Source organism: Dunckerocampus dactyliophorus, chromosome 8 (assembly GCF_027744805.1).
Source record: "Dunckerocampus dactyliophorus isolate RoL2022-P2 chromosome 8, RoL_Ddac_1.1, whole genome shotgun sequence".
Lineage (NCBI taxonomy): Eukaryota > Metazoa > Chordata > Actinopteri > Syngnathiformes > Syngnathidae > Dunckerocampus > Dunckerocampus dactyliophorus.
This window is the reverse complement of record NC_072826.1, coordinates 26,600,711-26,616,628: the sequence shown is the minus strand read 5'-3', so window position 1 is coordinate 26,616,628 and position 15,918 is coordinate 26,600,711. Positions and strand designations below refer to the sequence as shown.

The 15,918-nt window shown below is 43.7% G+C and overlaps 1 protein-coding gene and 1 long non-coding RNA gene across 12 annotated transcripts in view; both read left to right on the top strand.

Moving 5' to 3' along the window:
* Window positions 1–410: 410 nt before the first annotated feature.
* On the top strand, window positions 411–5,800 carry LOC129186572 (uncharacterized). The gene is made up of 3 exons (XR_008572254.1): window positions 411–544; window positions 1,715–1,827; window positions 5,528–5,800. It is a non-coding gene; the product is annotated as an uncharacterized LOC129186572 (long non-coding RNA).
* Window positions 5,801–6,207: 407 nt separating this feature from the next.
* The window catches only part of ptprt (protein tyrosine phosphatase receptor type T), a 230,476-nt gene continuing 220,765 nt past the window's right edge, over window positions 6,208–15,918 (top strand). For all 11 annotated transcript variants that reach the window (XM_054784610.1, XM_054784608.1, XM_054784609.1 and 8 more), the window contains exon 1: window positions 6,208–6,522. In XM_054784610.1, the coding sequence (XP_054640585.1) occupies window positions 6,435–6,522 (88 nt within the window). In that variant the 5' untranslated portion in view covers window positions 6,208–6,434. The remainder of the gene's footprint in view (window positions 6,523–15,918) is intronic.

Below are 15,918 nucleotides of genomic sequence, written 5' to 3'. Positions count from 1 at the left end.
ATAAAAAAAAACGCAAAAATGGGGAAAAAAAGAGCAAAGCGCGAAGTTGATACTAATAATAGGCTTTTTTACCAAACGTTTATCGCAAAGCTGAGATGCATTTTTTTTTCTTGAAATATGTACATCTTCTTAGCATATCTGCATGTGTTGCTTTACAAAATATCACCGTGGCAAAGTTGCATCCTTTTTTCACTATGTGGCTCTTGCTGGAAACAATTTGGACACCCCTGAAATATGGGGTGATTCCTTTTTCAAGGGATGGTTGGCAACGCTGCCAACACGGCCGCCTCCATGTGATCATATGTCTTTAATGAGAAGGTGATTTAACACACTGAACTCTGAGGTTGTCTTTAAGGACGCCATCTTTGTGTGTGTGTGTTTGTCCACGTCCTTTACCTCCCAGTGCAGGCGGCGTGGACACAAGTGAGCCCGCTATAAATCACAGCCACAAGTGTTGGCTTTGTGTTGACGGGACCTCCGGCTACACATCTTCGTCTGCAACACACAAAACGTCCTTGGAAGACGCACATAAACAGGATGCAAGGTTGGACTGACATCCCTCACAATGTAAAGACGCTGTCCCTAAGTAATGGAAATAGAAATATGGTCTGTTCCAGGGTCAAACTGCCTCTTTTACTCTTCTTGTGCCATATTGAACACGGCCCACTTTGTTAGGATGAGACGGTGGTCCAGACAAAGAGGGTGTGTCCATAGTGGACCATGTGATGCACACACAGCGGACGTCTGCGGACAAAACAAAGTCATGTGCACGCTGAGTACTGATGCAGACCTTCATGCCTTGCAAGGACACTTGTTAGAGTGTTGTTGTTGCAGGGACAAAATGGACAACACTGTTGCTACGGAGACCTGAAAAGTACAAAACACTTTGCCAGACAGTGTTTGTCTTTGGTCCCCTTGTGGTCGCAATACACACACGCGTGTCCTCTTGTGCACTTCCCCAAACTTTAATGAGCCGCGGCACGTATTCTATGTAAGCATTTAAGCCTGCTGTGACTTCTTCTGTAGCACGAATGAAACAGGTAGAGTCTACCTGTTTCATTCAGAATCAGAATATTCTGCAGAATTTCATGCATATTCTGCCATCTAGGGGAAGAACCTCGAATTGTTCTGCCTGTCACTGTAGACCAGTGGTCACCAAACTTTTTGAGATGAAGATTCCTGGTCTCGGCAGCAAAAGAGCGCTCCCTCAGCCCCCAGCTCCCCCATTATTGGTTGTTGGTTTCAACATTTCGGCTTTTTCTCAATATGCCTTTTGCTGTATTTTTATCATTTTTGCTGGTTTTTAAGTTTTTTTTTGTTTCTGCAGTGATGCAATGACAAATGAGCCATGGGCCGCAGATGGCCCCTGAGCCGCATTTTGGGAACCCCTACTTTTGTGGCTCTTGGTTGGGGTTGGGTGGTGTCGGCTTCATGAGCAAACCCCAACTATTTGGCTTGTTGGCCCAGTTTAGTTGACAAGCGATGCCGATTGAGGAGAGAGGGACTGGTCAAAGCGCGACAACAGTTAGCCATTAACGAGCGTCATCGGCGCGGGTAAAGATTTTTTTGGGAGGTGTCTGTTTTTGTGCCTTAACTTTGATGTAGCAAAGGCAGATTTTGAGTCCTATTAACGTGCAATAATTACTGTTGTGCTCGCAGGTACATCGTTGCAGCGCTGTCACTTCCTCACTCTCTTGCTTGACCTTTTTGCTAGAGCCGGGGGGTGAGTCGGTGTACTAGTGTGCCTCTGGCTGGGTTTTGGGGACTGGGCTCCTTGCTGGGGCTTGCGGGTCGCTGCCAGTGGACAAAATGCGTGCTCTGCGGCAGGTGAGTGCACTGATGTGACAAAATAAATGTTTTTCAAAAGATTCTTGCAATCGACTGGCAAAGTCCCAAAGATGGACTAGTAGATTGATAGGTTGGTGACCCCTGCTGTAGACAAAGATGGATCATTTGTAGCAAATAGGTTTTGGACCATTCATGTGAAATTGAATATTTTCCTGTGGCACACCTGATCATCTCTCACGGCACACTAATGTGCTGCGGCACAGTGTTTGGGAATCAGTGCATTATTGTAGTGCGTATCTCCATCCGTCCATTTTCTTCCGCTTATCCGGGTCCGGGTCGTGGGGGCAGCAGTCTCCGTCAGCCGTGAGGACACCAAGGTGTTCCCAGGCCAGATGTGAGACATAATCCCTCCAGCGTGTCCTAGGTCTGCCCCAGGGCCTTCTCCCAGAACACCTCACCACAACTGGCTCCTCGCCATGTGAAGGAGCTCTGCCCCCCTCGGATGACCGAGCTCCCACCCTATCTCTTAGGGTGTGTATGTGTTTGATGTAATATGACTCACTACTGACCACTCATTCTGTTTGAGACAAACAAGACTCCAATTAAAAAGACAAATTCATGAGTGACTTTGCTTTCACGTCAAGGGAGGACCCCCCCCCCCCACACACACACACCCATATGCAAGGACGGGACAGTGGCACCAACGTCCTACTTGTAACCTCTGCCACCTGCTGATTGAATAACCTCGTCATCCAGACGACTAAATCCTTTTAACGTCGTCTTGTTCGCTCACGTCGCACCATGAAGGATGAGCAGGAGCGCTGCCTTCAAGGAAAGTGGGAAAGGGGAAACATCCCAGCTTATGAGGGCTGACCTCGTAGCATTCCTGTCCAAAAAATTGCTGACAACCTTGATAAACATTTGAAGAGCATTCTAGTTTATATACTGAACCATATATAAGAAAATGACAAGGCTGCAGAATGTAGGGTGTACGAAGTAGGATGCAGAGTGTAGGGTGCAAAGTGTAAGAGGATGTTCGATGGTGGGTGAAGGATTCAGGATTCAGAATTTTGGATACCAAGTATAGGATGCAGCATAGGTTTTAGGATGACGGGTGATCAAGTGAATTGTAGCCTGGTTTTGTGATCCGAGCTATAACAGGATGTAGGATGCCGGGAGTACGATGCAGAGAGTAGGGTGAAGAGTGTAGGATGCAAGATGTCCGATGCACGTTGCAGTATACAAGGTGTAAGATGTAGGATGCAGGATGTGGGATACAGGGTGTGACATGTAGCAAACACGATAAAGGATAATATGTTGTAAGATGTAGGATAAGGGGCATAGGATGCAGGATGTGGGATACAGGTTGTAAGATGCAAGGTGTAGGATGCAGGATGTAGGCTGGAGGATGCAAGAAGTACAACGTGGGGCGTAGAGTGTAGGATGCAGGATGAAGGGTCCAGGGTGTAGGATGCAGGGTGTGGGATACAGGGTGTAGGATGTAGGAGGCAGGATGTAGGATAAGGTGGTATAGGATGCAGGATGAACGGTACAGGGTGTGAGATGTAGGATGCAGGATGAAGGGTCCAGGGTATAAAATGTAGCATATAGAATGTAGGTTAAAGGGGTGTAGGCTGCAGGGTGGAGGATACAGGATGAACGATACAGGTGTAAGATGCAGGGTGTAGGATACGAGGGTATAGGATGCAGGTTGTAGGATGCAAAGTGAGGATGGTGTTCATCCAGTGAATAGTATGGTGCTGTTGTGATCCCGTGGGAGTCAAGTGGAGGTCACACAGGATGCTCTCCTGCTGTGATGTGCGTCATGTTTAACATCCTGCTGCAGCCATCATGTCATTTCCTCATCATCCCATCCCCTCCACGCTCGTTACATTTTCATTTGTACCACACAGGTGCTTTCATTCACTTCATGTCATTTTCGTTTGCAGATCAACTTTCCTTGTTCTTTTCTTGTTCTAGTAATACATGTGTATGCATGTACTATGCTTAATATAGACATAATAAATCATGTTATATGCAACCAATATTCTGCTTTTAAGAAATGAAATTGCCCACAAGATGACTCCAGTTATGCAATACAGGGGGTGGGTTGGGACAATTCCAAGGGAATCAGAAATAAGTCAAATATTAGTATGGTGAAGCCCAAAGTGACAGTTTTTTTTTCATGGGGCCCCAAATGCGGGCACACCTGTCTGCATGTATATGGAGGAGTGGCTTTGATTCTTAGTTAGGACTAGTAACCAAGACAACCACCAGCACGTTGACACCACAACTTGCCAATATCTCATCCTAACGAGGCGCCTTCACTCCTGACTGGGGGAGTTATTACGGGATGTGGTTGCATCCTTCTGACCCTGCTGGCTTCTGTCACGGCTTCATAAATCTCTTTGGTGCTCATCCACGAATATTAGTTAGGCTTTTTGGACAGCGTGACTCATGACATTCTGATGCCTAGCAGCAGCCAATCATCAACATGTGACATCATGAAACTTTTAACACATTTATCAGCCTCACCCAACAACACACACACACACACACACACACACACACACACACACACGGAATGCTGTGTAAGTATGTTTTTTTAAACCAGTTTTCATCCTTTCTTTTTAAAAATTGCAGTATGGGACATATCATGCTGATCATCATCTAGTGAAAGTCCACATGTTGGTCCCATAGGGAACCCCTGGTGTGTGCGTGTGTGTGTGCTACTGAAAGTACCCAGAGGAGACCCTAAATCTGCAGCTGACCCCCTTGGTGCAGGGGGGTGAGGGGTGTGCACAATTGATCAGTGCTAAATAAGTGATGATGCAGAGGTGAGAGAATGTCCTCATGCTAATCATCATCGATCCTTGCATCGCTAAATCGTGAAAATATTCATTAGCTGTCAGTGTGACACACATCATGGACCAGAGAGGGCGACTCAAAGTGACAGCAAATGTTGGCACTTCAGGAGATGATGGCTTTTTGTACACAAAAATATGACTTATTATTATTATTATTACTGTACCATACTGACAGATATCTAAATAAATGATATCTAAATAATGGATGCAGGGTGTAGGATGCAAGGTGTAGGATGTAAGAAGCAGGAAGTTGGATGCAGGGTGTAGGGTGGGGGCTGTAAATTGTAGGATGCAGGGTGTAGAATGCGAGCTTTAGGCTCGAGGATGCTGGATGTAGGATGCAAGCTGCAGGGTGTAGGATGGAAGATATAGGGTTTAGGATGTAACATGCAGGGTGTAGGATACAGAGTGAAGAGTGTAGGGCAGGCTGTAGGTTGTGGGATGCACGACGCAGGGTATAGGATGCAAGGTGTAGGCTCTAGGACACGGGATGTACGATGTAAGCTGAATGGTTTAGGATGTGAGATGTAGGGCGTAAAATGCAGGGATTAGGGTGTAATCTGTAGGATTTAAGATGCACGTAGGATGCAGGATAGGATGCAAAATGTATCGGACGCAACATCCAGGATGTAGGATGTAAGATGCAGGTAGGATGCTGGATAAGGTGTAGGATGTATGGGATGCAAGATGCAGGGTGTATAATGTAAGATGCAGGCAGGATCCACGACAGGGTGGAGGACGCAGGGTGTAGGATGTAAGATGCAGGATGTATAAGTTTAAGATGTAGGATGCAAGGTGTAGGATGTAAGATAGAGGATATAAGGTGAGGATAGTATTCATCACGTGAAACGTGTCTTGGTTTTGTGATCCAGTGGGAGTCAAGTGGAGGCCACGCAGGATACTCGGTAGAACCTCTACACCTGGACATGATGTGTTTGGATTTCTGCTCCTCCAATTCATCTTGACGTGACCATCAAAAAAGTTATTAACTGTACAGTAAGTCACATTTTAACATCCTTACGTGTCATACAGGTGTAAAAAGTAGTGAATCACCGATTCATTCATTACTTTAACATCTTCCTCCTCAAGCAGCTTCTACGGGCCCCGCCCCCTCCACTCAGGATAGCGGAGAAATCAGGCACTAAGACCTGGGGGAGCAGCAAGCTGTCGTCAAGATGCTGTATTGAAAGAAGTACGAGCTCTGTCTTGACAAAATAAAAGCTTTCAGGTGTCATCTGGAATAGGATAAGGAGAAATATTTGGAAAATACGTGTTTGTTTTATTCAAATGCTTAGTAGGTAGTAAGTAAGGAATGAAATATAGCGCTGATATTGTGTGTTGTTATTAGTTTTGTTTTAACCTAATACTACCTTTTAGCGTATAAGCACGACTCGTCCACTTTTTGTGTGTGTGTGCGCGCGCGCGTGCGAGGGCAGAGGCAATGAGTCTCCGCTTGCTGCGTCTTGTTTTGAAACGTCTCGCCGGAAAGCCGTGCTCGCGTCCACGCACACGGGGCGTGTGACACCGGGTGAGGTGCGCGCTGCCGCACGAGCCTCCTTCAGTCGGACAGAGAGCCTCTGAGCGCGCGCCCACACGCACCAATCCCCAGCGCCTAAGTTGAAAGATGTGCGCACCTTAGCGGCGTGTTTGGCGCCAACGGCGGATTCTAAGTGCACGTGTTGTCACTCTTTGATTGACCATCGCGGGAGACAAGCGCACGGGAGCAGGCGCGAGCATGTGAAAGAAGTTTGTCAGCAGAATAAAAAAGAAGATAAAGAAATGGATTCGTGGGATCGCGTGCTGCTTTTGCGCACACTTTTCTTCTACTTGGCGCGTTTGGGATTTACTGGCGCTCAATTCTTCCCAGGTGAAGTAACAGTAAAATGTTATTCTATTCTGTTGGATTTGAATCTGCTTTTCTGCTTTGTTGTCGTTAAGCTGAGAGATGCTACGCCGGTCCGGGTGCATTTGCTGGTGGTGTCCCCCCCTCAAAGACTCCTAAAAAACTACAATAGTGTGAAATGCTGACGGACACCTTAACTCTTTCTTAAGAATGATGTTTTATAACAATAATACTAATAATACTTTATTTTCACAATAGTGTTGGCTGAGTCACTTTGCTGGGCTTATTTGGGGGGGGGGGCGTCATATCCGCTTTGTATCTCATCTATTTTATTTGTAATTGTTAAGTTTATATGTATTTCTAAAAGTGTGCAACTTTGAAAGCATCTTCTGTTTAGTATTCAGAACGTGCACGCCGGTGAAAAGCAGGCTGAATGCAAGAGGCACAGAGCCCCCAGAACCCCCACCCCCTCACAAAAAAACACCCCCTTGAGCTTGGATTGTTTTAATAATTTTAATAGTAATAATGATAGCACATACATGTGAACAGTGTGACACCTTTCTTTAGGTTTATTACATTGTCAAAGTATTAGAATGTTAGGATGCTAATGTTTATTTACTTAACTTCGTTCTGTATTGTTTAATGTGTTGTGTGTGTGAGTGTGTGTGTGTGTGTGTGTGTGTGTGTGTGTGGTTGTGTGTGTTTTGAGTTCAATTTTGATTAATTGTTGCATGTGTCATTTGCTTGTGTGTCGTTAGGGGGCGGTAGCGGCCCATCAGTTCTCGCTCGCTGTCTGTCTCTCGCTCCCACACACACTGGCCTCTCGGATGAGATCATGTTGCTCTCATTAAAAAAAAAAATGCCTTAATTTTGCAAGACTCATTGCTGAATTCATGAATGACTTGAGTCTTTTTTTTTGTTGTAATTGTGTGGTCTTCTCAGCAGTTAAGTGCGTTTAAATAGTTGTTTATTACACAAAAGAGGTGATTTGCCTTTTTTTAATTAACTTCAAATCATGAGGAGTTCGAAACAGGACAATTTATATCATATATATCAACTGAAAACACATCACTTTGTTCATCTGTTTAACCGAACCGTAGATCCTATAAGAGTTCACGTTGGAAATTTTTGCAACACAAAATCACTGTTGTTGTGTTTGTGTGCGCGTGTGTGTGCGTAAAAATGTAAAAGACCACATAGTACACTTACAAAAACAAAAATGAATTAATGCACTGCAGTGGTGTCCAAAGTGCAGCCCGATGGCCATTTTTGGCCTGTAGCTCATTTTTTATTGGCCGCATTTATATTGTTAAAAATAAAATAATGAGTGCAATACATTATTAGATATTACACTAATTGCTGTGTCAGCTATAACACAAAGTTCAGATGTTTTGTTCAGATCGTTTAGCATGTATTGGCCTACAATGGATTGCTGTTAGCATTTTATTGTGTACAAAAGGGGCCCCCGTCATTCAATTAAAAAAAAAAGTTAGGACACCACTGGTTTGCTGTAATGCTGTTTAACATTTGTGAAAATGATGAATTGTGTTGTTACTTTCTTTTGTGTCTTTTTCTGGCTGTTAGTAGTTGCAAAGATGAAAAAGGCATGTGTGGCTCCTTTTCAAAGTGGTGTTGTAAAAGTATGCATTGCTGACCTTGAGAGGTGCTCGGCTGTGACCTTGGAGGAGGCTTCTCATCGTTAGTCGACACTTAACGAGATTTGTTTGTGAGCGGGAGGACTCTTTGATTCATGCACGGACTCCATTAAGGAGCCCTTGATGGGACGCACGTGCACAGGCTTTGGCTGGACGTGCACATTGGAGGATAGTGAAGGGTTAATGGAGGAGGGAAAGAGGACGTATGTGACCTGGATGAGGATGAAGAAGATGACTTGTTTGTCTCTTTAGCTCCGCCTCCTCAACACATGCTGATTCATCCTTTCACCTTTTGATCATTTATAAAGTCTAATAGTGTTTCCCACAGGGCTGCCATCCGTCTGTGGCGGTGGGTAGCGGGGTGGATGCCAAACGATGTGGTGAATGACATAGATGCTGAATGACGTGATGAATGATGAGGATGGTGAATGATGTGGTGAATGACAGGGATGCTGAATGACGATGATGCATAATGACATGGCGTTTGACGAGTATGCTGAATGGCGTTTATGCCGAATGACGAGGATACCAAATGACGTGGATGCCGAATGATGTGGATGCTGAATGACGTGGACGCTGAATGATGTGGACGCTGAATGACGTGGACGCTGAATGACGAGGATGCTGAGTGATGTAAATGCTGAAAGACGAGGATGCTGAATGTTATGGATGCTGAATGACAAGAATGCTGAAAGACATGCATGCTGAAAGACGAGGTTGCTGAAAGACGAGGATGCTGAATGACGAGGATGCTGAATGACGAGGATGCTGAATGACGAGGATGCTGAATGACGTGGACGCTGAATGATGTGGATGCAAAATGACGAGGATGCTGAAAGACAAGGATGCTGAATGACGAGGATGCTGAATGACGAGGATGCTGAATGACGTGGACGCTGAATGATGTGGATGCTGAATGACGAGGATGCCGAATGATGTGGTAGACGCTGAATGATGTGCTGAATGACCCGGATGCTGAATGTTGTGCTGAATGACATGGATACTGAATGACTCGGATGCTGGATGATGTGGTGAATGATTTGGATGCCAAATGGCGTGGATGCGAAATGAGTGGTGACTAATTAGAGGAGCACTTAAAGCTCTCCACGGTTGCACTGGCTGAGGTAATGGCGCAGTAAAACACTCCTAACATGCGAGGACCCGTGTTGAGCAGGTGTGAGGCCCATTTCTCTTCCATAAGTGCGCTTTGAAGCTGCGAGTCAAGTCCCAATTATTCAGCAAACGCCATCATGCTGAGGTGCTGCGAATTTTCAACTCTTTTTCTGCCAACTTCAAAACATCACAAAGTTTTAGTGTGTCCTCATCTTGGCACACTCGTGTTAGCGTTAGCATGGACTTTGCAAAGTAGAGCCAGTGGTAAACAAGCGGAAGTAGCGTCTTGTGTCTCGATAGCATTACTGTGAGTGTTAGCATGGATGCTAATCAAGCAGCCTGGTGTGTGCGTGTGTGCAAAGGTTAATAGGGCCTCAAGAGGGTAAGACAATGAGGCAGGCCTTGTTACCTTCTTTCTCTCTCTCTCTCACGCACACACACGCATGCACACGCACACACACACACACACACACACACACACACGCACTGAGGAGTGAGTTAATTGGTTGTGTGAGGTAAATATTGTGCAGTGATTTAATGTCACTGTCGCACATGCACGGCCCCCTGTGGACTCACCGTGTGTGTGTGTGTGTGTGTTTTCCTAATGAACACTTAAATCTGTTCATTTTAAATCAACGCCAAGTCAAACAGGAAGCTGAGCTGAAAGGTCAATGTCCTTACGTCGTTTAACTTCAGGAAGGGTTCTGTGTCCGAGCAAGAACCTCGCTGACTTTTAATATCCGACCCCAGATGACCGAGGCAGCAGGTCACATTGGTGCTCAAAAGGCATTGGTTGGGATGAGCATGAATCCAGATGATTTTGACACGCTGCCTTTCAGCAACGTTGTGCCCTGGTTGAGCTGGCCTCATATGCTAATCAGATGCAAATGAGGCCAACATGCTTTATTGCACTCATTGTTCTCACCAACCAACTGAAGACTTTATTGCGTTTTTATATCATGCTAATCTATAAATATATATGTGTGTGTGTGTGTGTGTGCGTGTGCGTGCGTGCGTGTGTGTGAGAAGGGCAGCACTAATTGGTGCCCATTGTGCGAAAAACAACGTGGAATGCTGTCATGGAATTCTGATGGTGTATGTTCATGCTGTGAATGTCCAAATAAATCCTGACTGATGTGCACGTCACACACATGCAGGCACGCACACGCGCACACACACACATTGTGGAGTAAAGTGGTTGCATCTCTAGCAGCGCGCTACATGACATTTGCAGTCACGCAATCAGCGCTACGTGTGCCATGACGAGTGCAGGTCCGAGGTTAATTCTCATTAATACCGAGCTGACTTATTGATCATTCATTCCTCCTCTGCTCCCTTTCTTTCTGTACGTTGTTGTCCGCCTTCGCTCACACACCATCAGTCAAGAGAGGAAAAACAAGCACATCTTCACAAGTAGCATCAACCAGGTGCTGCATGGTAATGAGTGGAGTATTTATCCATGCATTGTTGAAGTTCTACGTGCTTTGTATCTATGCATGTTTGATTCAGCGGACGTGGATGTCATATATGTCATAAATATTCTGTTACACCAAAAGACTGGAATTGCTGTAGAGCAGGGGTGTCCAAACTTATTCCAGCGAGGGCCACACAGTGAAAAGTGAAAGGATGCAAGGGCCACTTTGATATTTAGTAAACTAACACATAGAGACATGCAAAGAAGCTATAGCTAGCTAAAAAAACTGCATTTCATCTTTGTAATATAGGTGAAATGTTACTAAAAATGACGTTTTTTCCATAATAATATAAGTTTAAAATTGCGACTTCTGTTTTTTGTTCGATTATGACTTTTTTTTCTCAATATTTTGACTTTATTTCCGTAAAAGTACAGGTGTTTTTTTCCATTTCTGCTGTTTTTTTCCATTTCAGCGTTCCTCTTGTAAATTTTTTTCTCGTAATTATAACTTCATATCTTTTAAAACAATAATGTATTTTTCTTTATTTCAACATTGTTACTAAAATGATATTTTTCCTCATTTTACAAGTTTATTCTCATAAAATTGCAACATTTTTCTCATTAGAATTTTTTCTCATTTTTTTCTCATTTTTTTCTCTTAATATTTTTGACTTTACGCTGGTCAAATTTCTGCTGTTAATTTAAAAAAAAAATAATTTTCCAAACATTTCAATTTTCGTCCTGTATATATTTTCTTTTCCTAATATTTTGACTTTATTTCTAAGTTATAATTTTTCCCCCAACCTATGTTTCTTTTTGTTTTACTTTTTGTCATTGTTTTTGACTTAAAAAAAAAAATCCTCATACTATTACTTTATTCTTGTGAAATTATGTCTTATTTTCCTTGCGAGATTACAGCTCTTCTCTTAATATTTTGACTTTTGACTGATTTTCACATTTTTGCTGCTGTTTCCTTGGTAAATTAAATTTTTAGACTGTGCTGCGGGCCGATAAAATCACAGCTGCCGACCGCAAATGGCCCCCGGACCACATTTTGGACACGCCTGCTGTACAGTGATGAAATAAACAAATGCTATTTGCTGTGTTGACATATTGGATGTGTACTCTTGAATAAAGTGGATATTTTCTACGATAACACAAGGTTGTTAGCACTTTAGCACAGTTAGTAGCCGTGGCTGGTCGCTCAACCCCTCTATGTTGTTCTTCCTCTCTACCATCTGTCCCTCTACTTTGTCGCTCTGTCTCAACCCAACCGGTTGAAAAAAACAGATCCTGGGTTCTGTTTGAAGTTTCTTCCCAAGCCAGAGTTTTTCCTTGCCTCCGCTGCCAAGTGCTCACTCAAATAACTTGTGTTGTGCTTTGGCGCTACAGTAATCCCTCGCCACGTTGCGCTTCATATTTCACGGCTTCACTCTATTACAGTTTTTAAAAAATATATTAAATAATGAATCATTGCTGGTGGTTGAATATGGCCTATTATTAGTAAACATATGCATATTTAAGCTCATTTTTGCCATAAAAATCGCAAAATGAAGTAAAATACAAATGTAAGGCATGCAGAAGATGCATTCAAAGACGTGATGTAGTGTTCTACACTCGTCACTAGGTGTCAGTAATGCTAACAGTGTCAAAGTGCTTTGAGTGCCTTGGAGGTGGAAAAGCACTATATCAGTGAAAGACCATTTACCAAGGTGCTAAAGATTTTTTTGTGCTCTCACTATCAAAATATTCCATTCATAAATAAGTAATCCTGCCTTGCAAAAATTCACTGGAACCAATTAGCCGTGATGAATGAGGGATCACTTTATATAAGATTGAACTGAAAAACATGTAATTATGGAGTTGTGGTGTAATTTATGTTGCTAATCAAGGTTAGCATTGGGACAAAGAGTGAAGAGGATCTTTGTTGTAGCTTCCACGAGCCGATGCCCAAATGATCTTGATGCTAAATGAGGCATAAGACACAAAGATAGCAGTGGGTTGTTAGCATGTTAGCATGGTCGGTTGCGAAGTGGCTAATGAGTGTGAAACAGCTGCAAAGACACTGACGTGCTGCGGGAGCACACGTGCGTGATCTCCGTCGTTATTCCGATTCAGTGACTTCAATGCTGGCAATCTGAAGGAGGAGACATGTGGTGTCCTCCTTTAAAAGTTAGGAGAGCCTTTAAAGGCTGGAAATATTGACTTTGTTGTGTGAAAGGCGAAGATAAAAGAACATATCTTGCTTTGCACCAAAATCATTAGGTGCCTGAGGCAGTTTATTATTTTTTATTTCATGTATTCCGCGACTTTTCTTGCATTTTTGAGGGCCTTAACGTGATGAAAACTTGCCAAAATTTGCAAGCATTTCAGTTTTTGCGAAAATTTTGACATTTCAGGGGTGCCGAAAATAAAACCCCTAAACTCCCTCAGTAGCGCCCTCTTTTAAACTTTGAAAAAATGAGCTCCTGCCACCAGTTTCACACAAAATTTGGTGCTGACGTCAGTCATGACAACCCGCATGAAAAAGTCTCAGCAACCATGTTCCAAAACAAACAGGGAGTCAGCCATTTTGGTTTCCGGCAGCAATTTTGGGCGAAAACCAGGGGTTGTACTTCAACCGAACCAGTCCTAGACATTTTGACCAAGTGAGCCCAAATGAAAATCACGGATACTAGACAGACGGACGATGTTACTTTACGGAGGGATTTAGGCTGTTCCGTGGCAACAAACCGACAGTTCGCCACTGAACTGTAAACGTTAATAACTCAGTTCCACAAGGTCGGATCTTCATCATAATTGGTACGTGTGATGAAGACGACACCTTGAAGCTGTACGGGTCTACACATAGCTGTCCATTTTTTTCCACAAAATTGTGATTTGAATCATCATCATCATCAACATCACGGCATCTTCCCACACTTCTCAACCCATCCCAACCATTCCAGCATCAAAACATTCAGGCTCACGATTTCCCACATTCCCCCAAATTCCACCTTTTAATCTGAAGAATTCTTGCTACTTCCACATGCCTGAACCGATTCAAACCATCCTAATGTCAAAATTGTCAGCTCATTTGGGACCAACCGCCATAATGCATCTATTGACACTCCGAAAAATGCCGGCATTTCCCGGAATTTCAAATTTTCCACACAAATATATTCCCATTAAAAATGAACCGACAACTTTTATAAGGCCCACATTTCTTAACCGATTCCGCTTCGTTTCCCTCATTTCCCAAATTCTCACCTTTCCTCAAATTCCACATTTTCCGAAACGCAAATTCCCTTTTAATCCTAAGAATTCTTACCACTTCCACATTTCATAACCGAGTCAAATCATCCTAATATCAAAATGTTCGTCTCATTCAGGACAGCATGGTCCATTTATTAGCACAACCCCCAAAATTCCTGCATTTCCCACAATTCCACAAACAGATATATTGCCCGTTGAAAATAAATGGACAACTTTAGCAATATCCGCATCTCGTAACTGATTCCAACCATTCCCGCATGGAAACATTCAGCTCAACATTCCCCAAATTGGCACTTTTCTCTAAATTCCACATTTGCTATAACACAAATTCCCTTTTAATCTTAAGAATTCACACAATTCCACCTTTCTCAACCGATTGAAAGCATTCCAAAATCAAAAATTCACTCTAGCAAGTTCCCACACTCCAAAAATTCCCACTTCCACTGAAATTCCACCTTTTCCGCACAGCAATCATGCAGCTCACCTTTACACTTTCACGTGTATGTCTGTGTGTGTGTGTGTGTGTGTGTGTGTGTGTGTGTGTGTGTGTGTGAGAGAAGTAGTTAGGACAAATGGAAGAGAGTGAATGTGTCCTTGAGCTTTCACAAGTTGACGTTCTGACCTGAGTAAGAGGCAAGCTGTCTGTGCCCATGAAGGAGGTTATAGTGAGTGTGTGTCTGTGTGTGTGTGTGTGTGTGTGTGTTTTGAAGGCTGTCATAGCAAACAAGTGGAGGTGACGAGAAGTCCCTGTGGTCTTTGTGTGTCTTTGTATGCTTGTGTGCGGGTGTGTGTCTGTTCCACTCGGGCGCCTCGGTCTAGACCGGCTGTCAATCAATTAATCCCTCCCACCTCCCACCAACCCACCGTGCCTCCCTTGCATTTACTTTGACATCTGTACCTACTGCGCTGAAAAAAAACACTCAAACATTGTCAAGCTGAGGTAAAAAAACGTCTGCTCTTATTTGGCCCAATTAGCATCTCTCCCACAGAAATCATCTGTTCCAGGGTCAAACTGTGGCCGTCATCGTACTTTTATTAAGTGTACAGGCAATGACAATACCAACTATCGTATAAGTGTAAAAAGAAGTGAAGAAGCCTTCTTTTACAATGACTGAATGTAGAGACTTTGGTGTACACTTTAGAGTACACACACATAGTAGTGTATGCAGTACACGAGACTTCATTAGAGTCCGCTCCAAGGTCACTGACAGCTTAGCAAACATTACGCTCTCAAGTAGGCTACTGGAACTCTGTGTGCGTATGTGTGCGTATGTTTGCGTATGTGTGCGTATGTGTGCGTATGTGTGTGTATGTGCGCGTATGTGTTCGTATGTGTGCGTATGTGTGCGTATGTGTGCATATGTGTGCGTATGTGTGTGTATGTGCGCGTATGTGTTCGTATGTGTGCGTATGTGTGCGTATGTGTGTGGAGAAAAAATGGGGCCAGTGCTGAAAGGTGCGTGCACCTGTCTAAAAGTATAAATATAAAAAATACACTTTCATGCCCTCGGCCATGACTGTCCTTGCTCTCTGGACCGCACCCCCAGTATGACCCGCTTTCGCCGGTGTGACCTCAGGTGGTAAAAACACACACGTACACGCGCACACACGCATGTACACACAACAACTATCAGCTTTGTTGTGGAAAGGAGAGTGTAGGGTAGAAAACACGTTTCCATCCACAGATACTTTCTTCGAGACCATGAAGTGCTTGTCTGGTTGAGTATGATGTGTGTGTGTGTGTGTGTGTGTGTGTGTGTGTGTGTGTGTGTGTGTGTGAGGCACCTGACATGATCGCAAATGGAAACATCAAACTATTTTGCATGATTTCTCCATTCGCTGTCATGTTGTGTTTTCTGTAAATGAATTCATGCTTATGCTTGGCTAAAATGTGCTCACAATTATATTATAGCGCCACCTGTTGCTTTGACATGCGTAGGCGGGTACATTTCCATAGCGTGTTTTTTTTTCTTTGTGACAGGT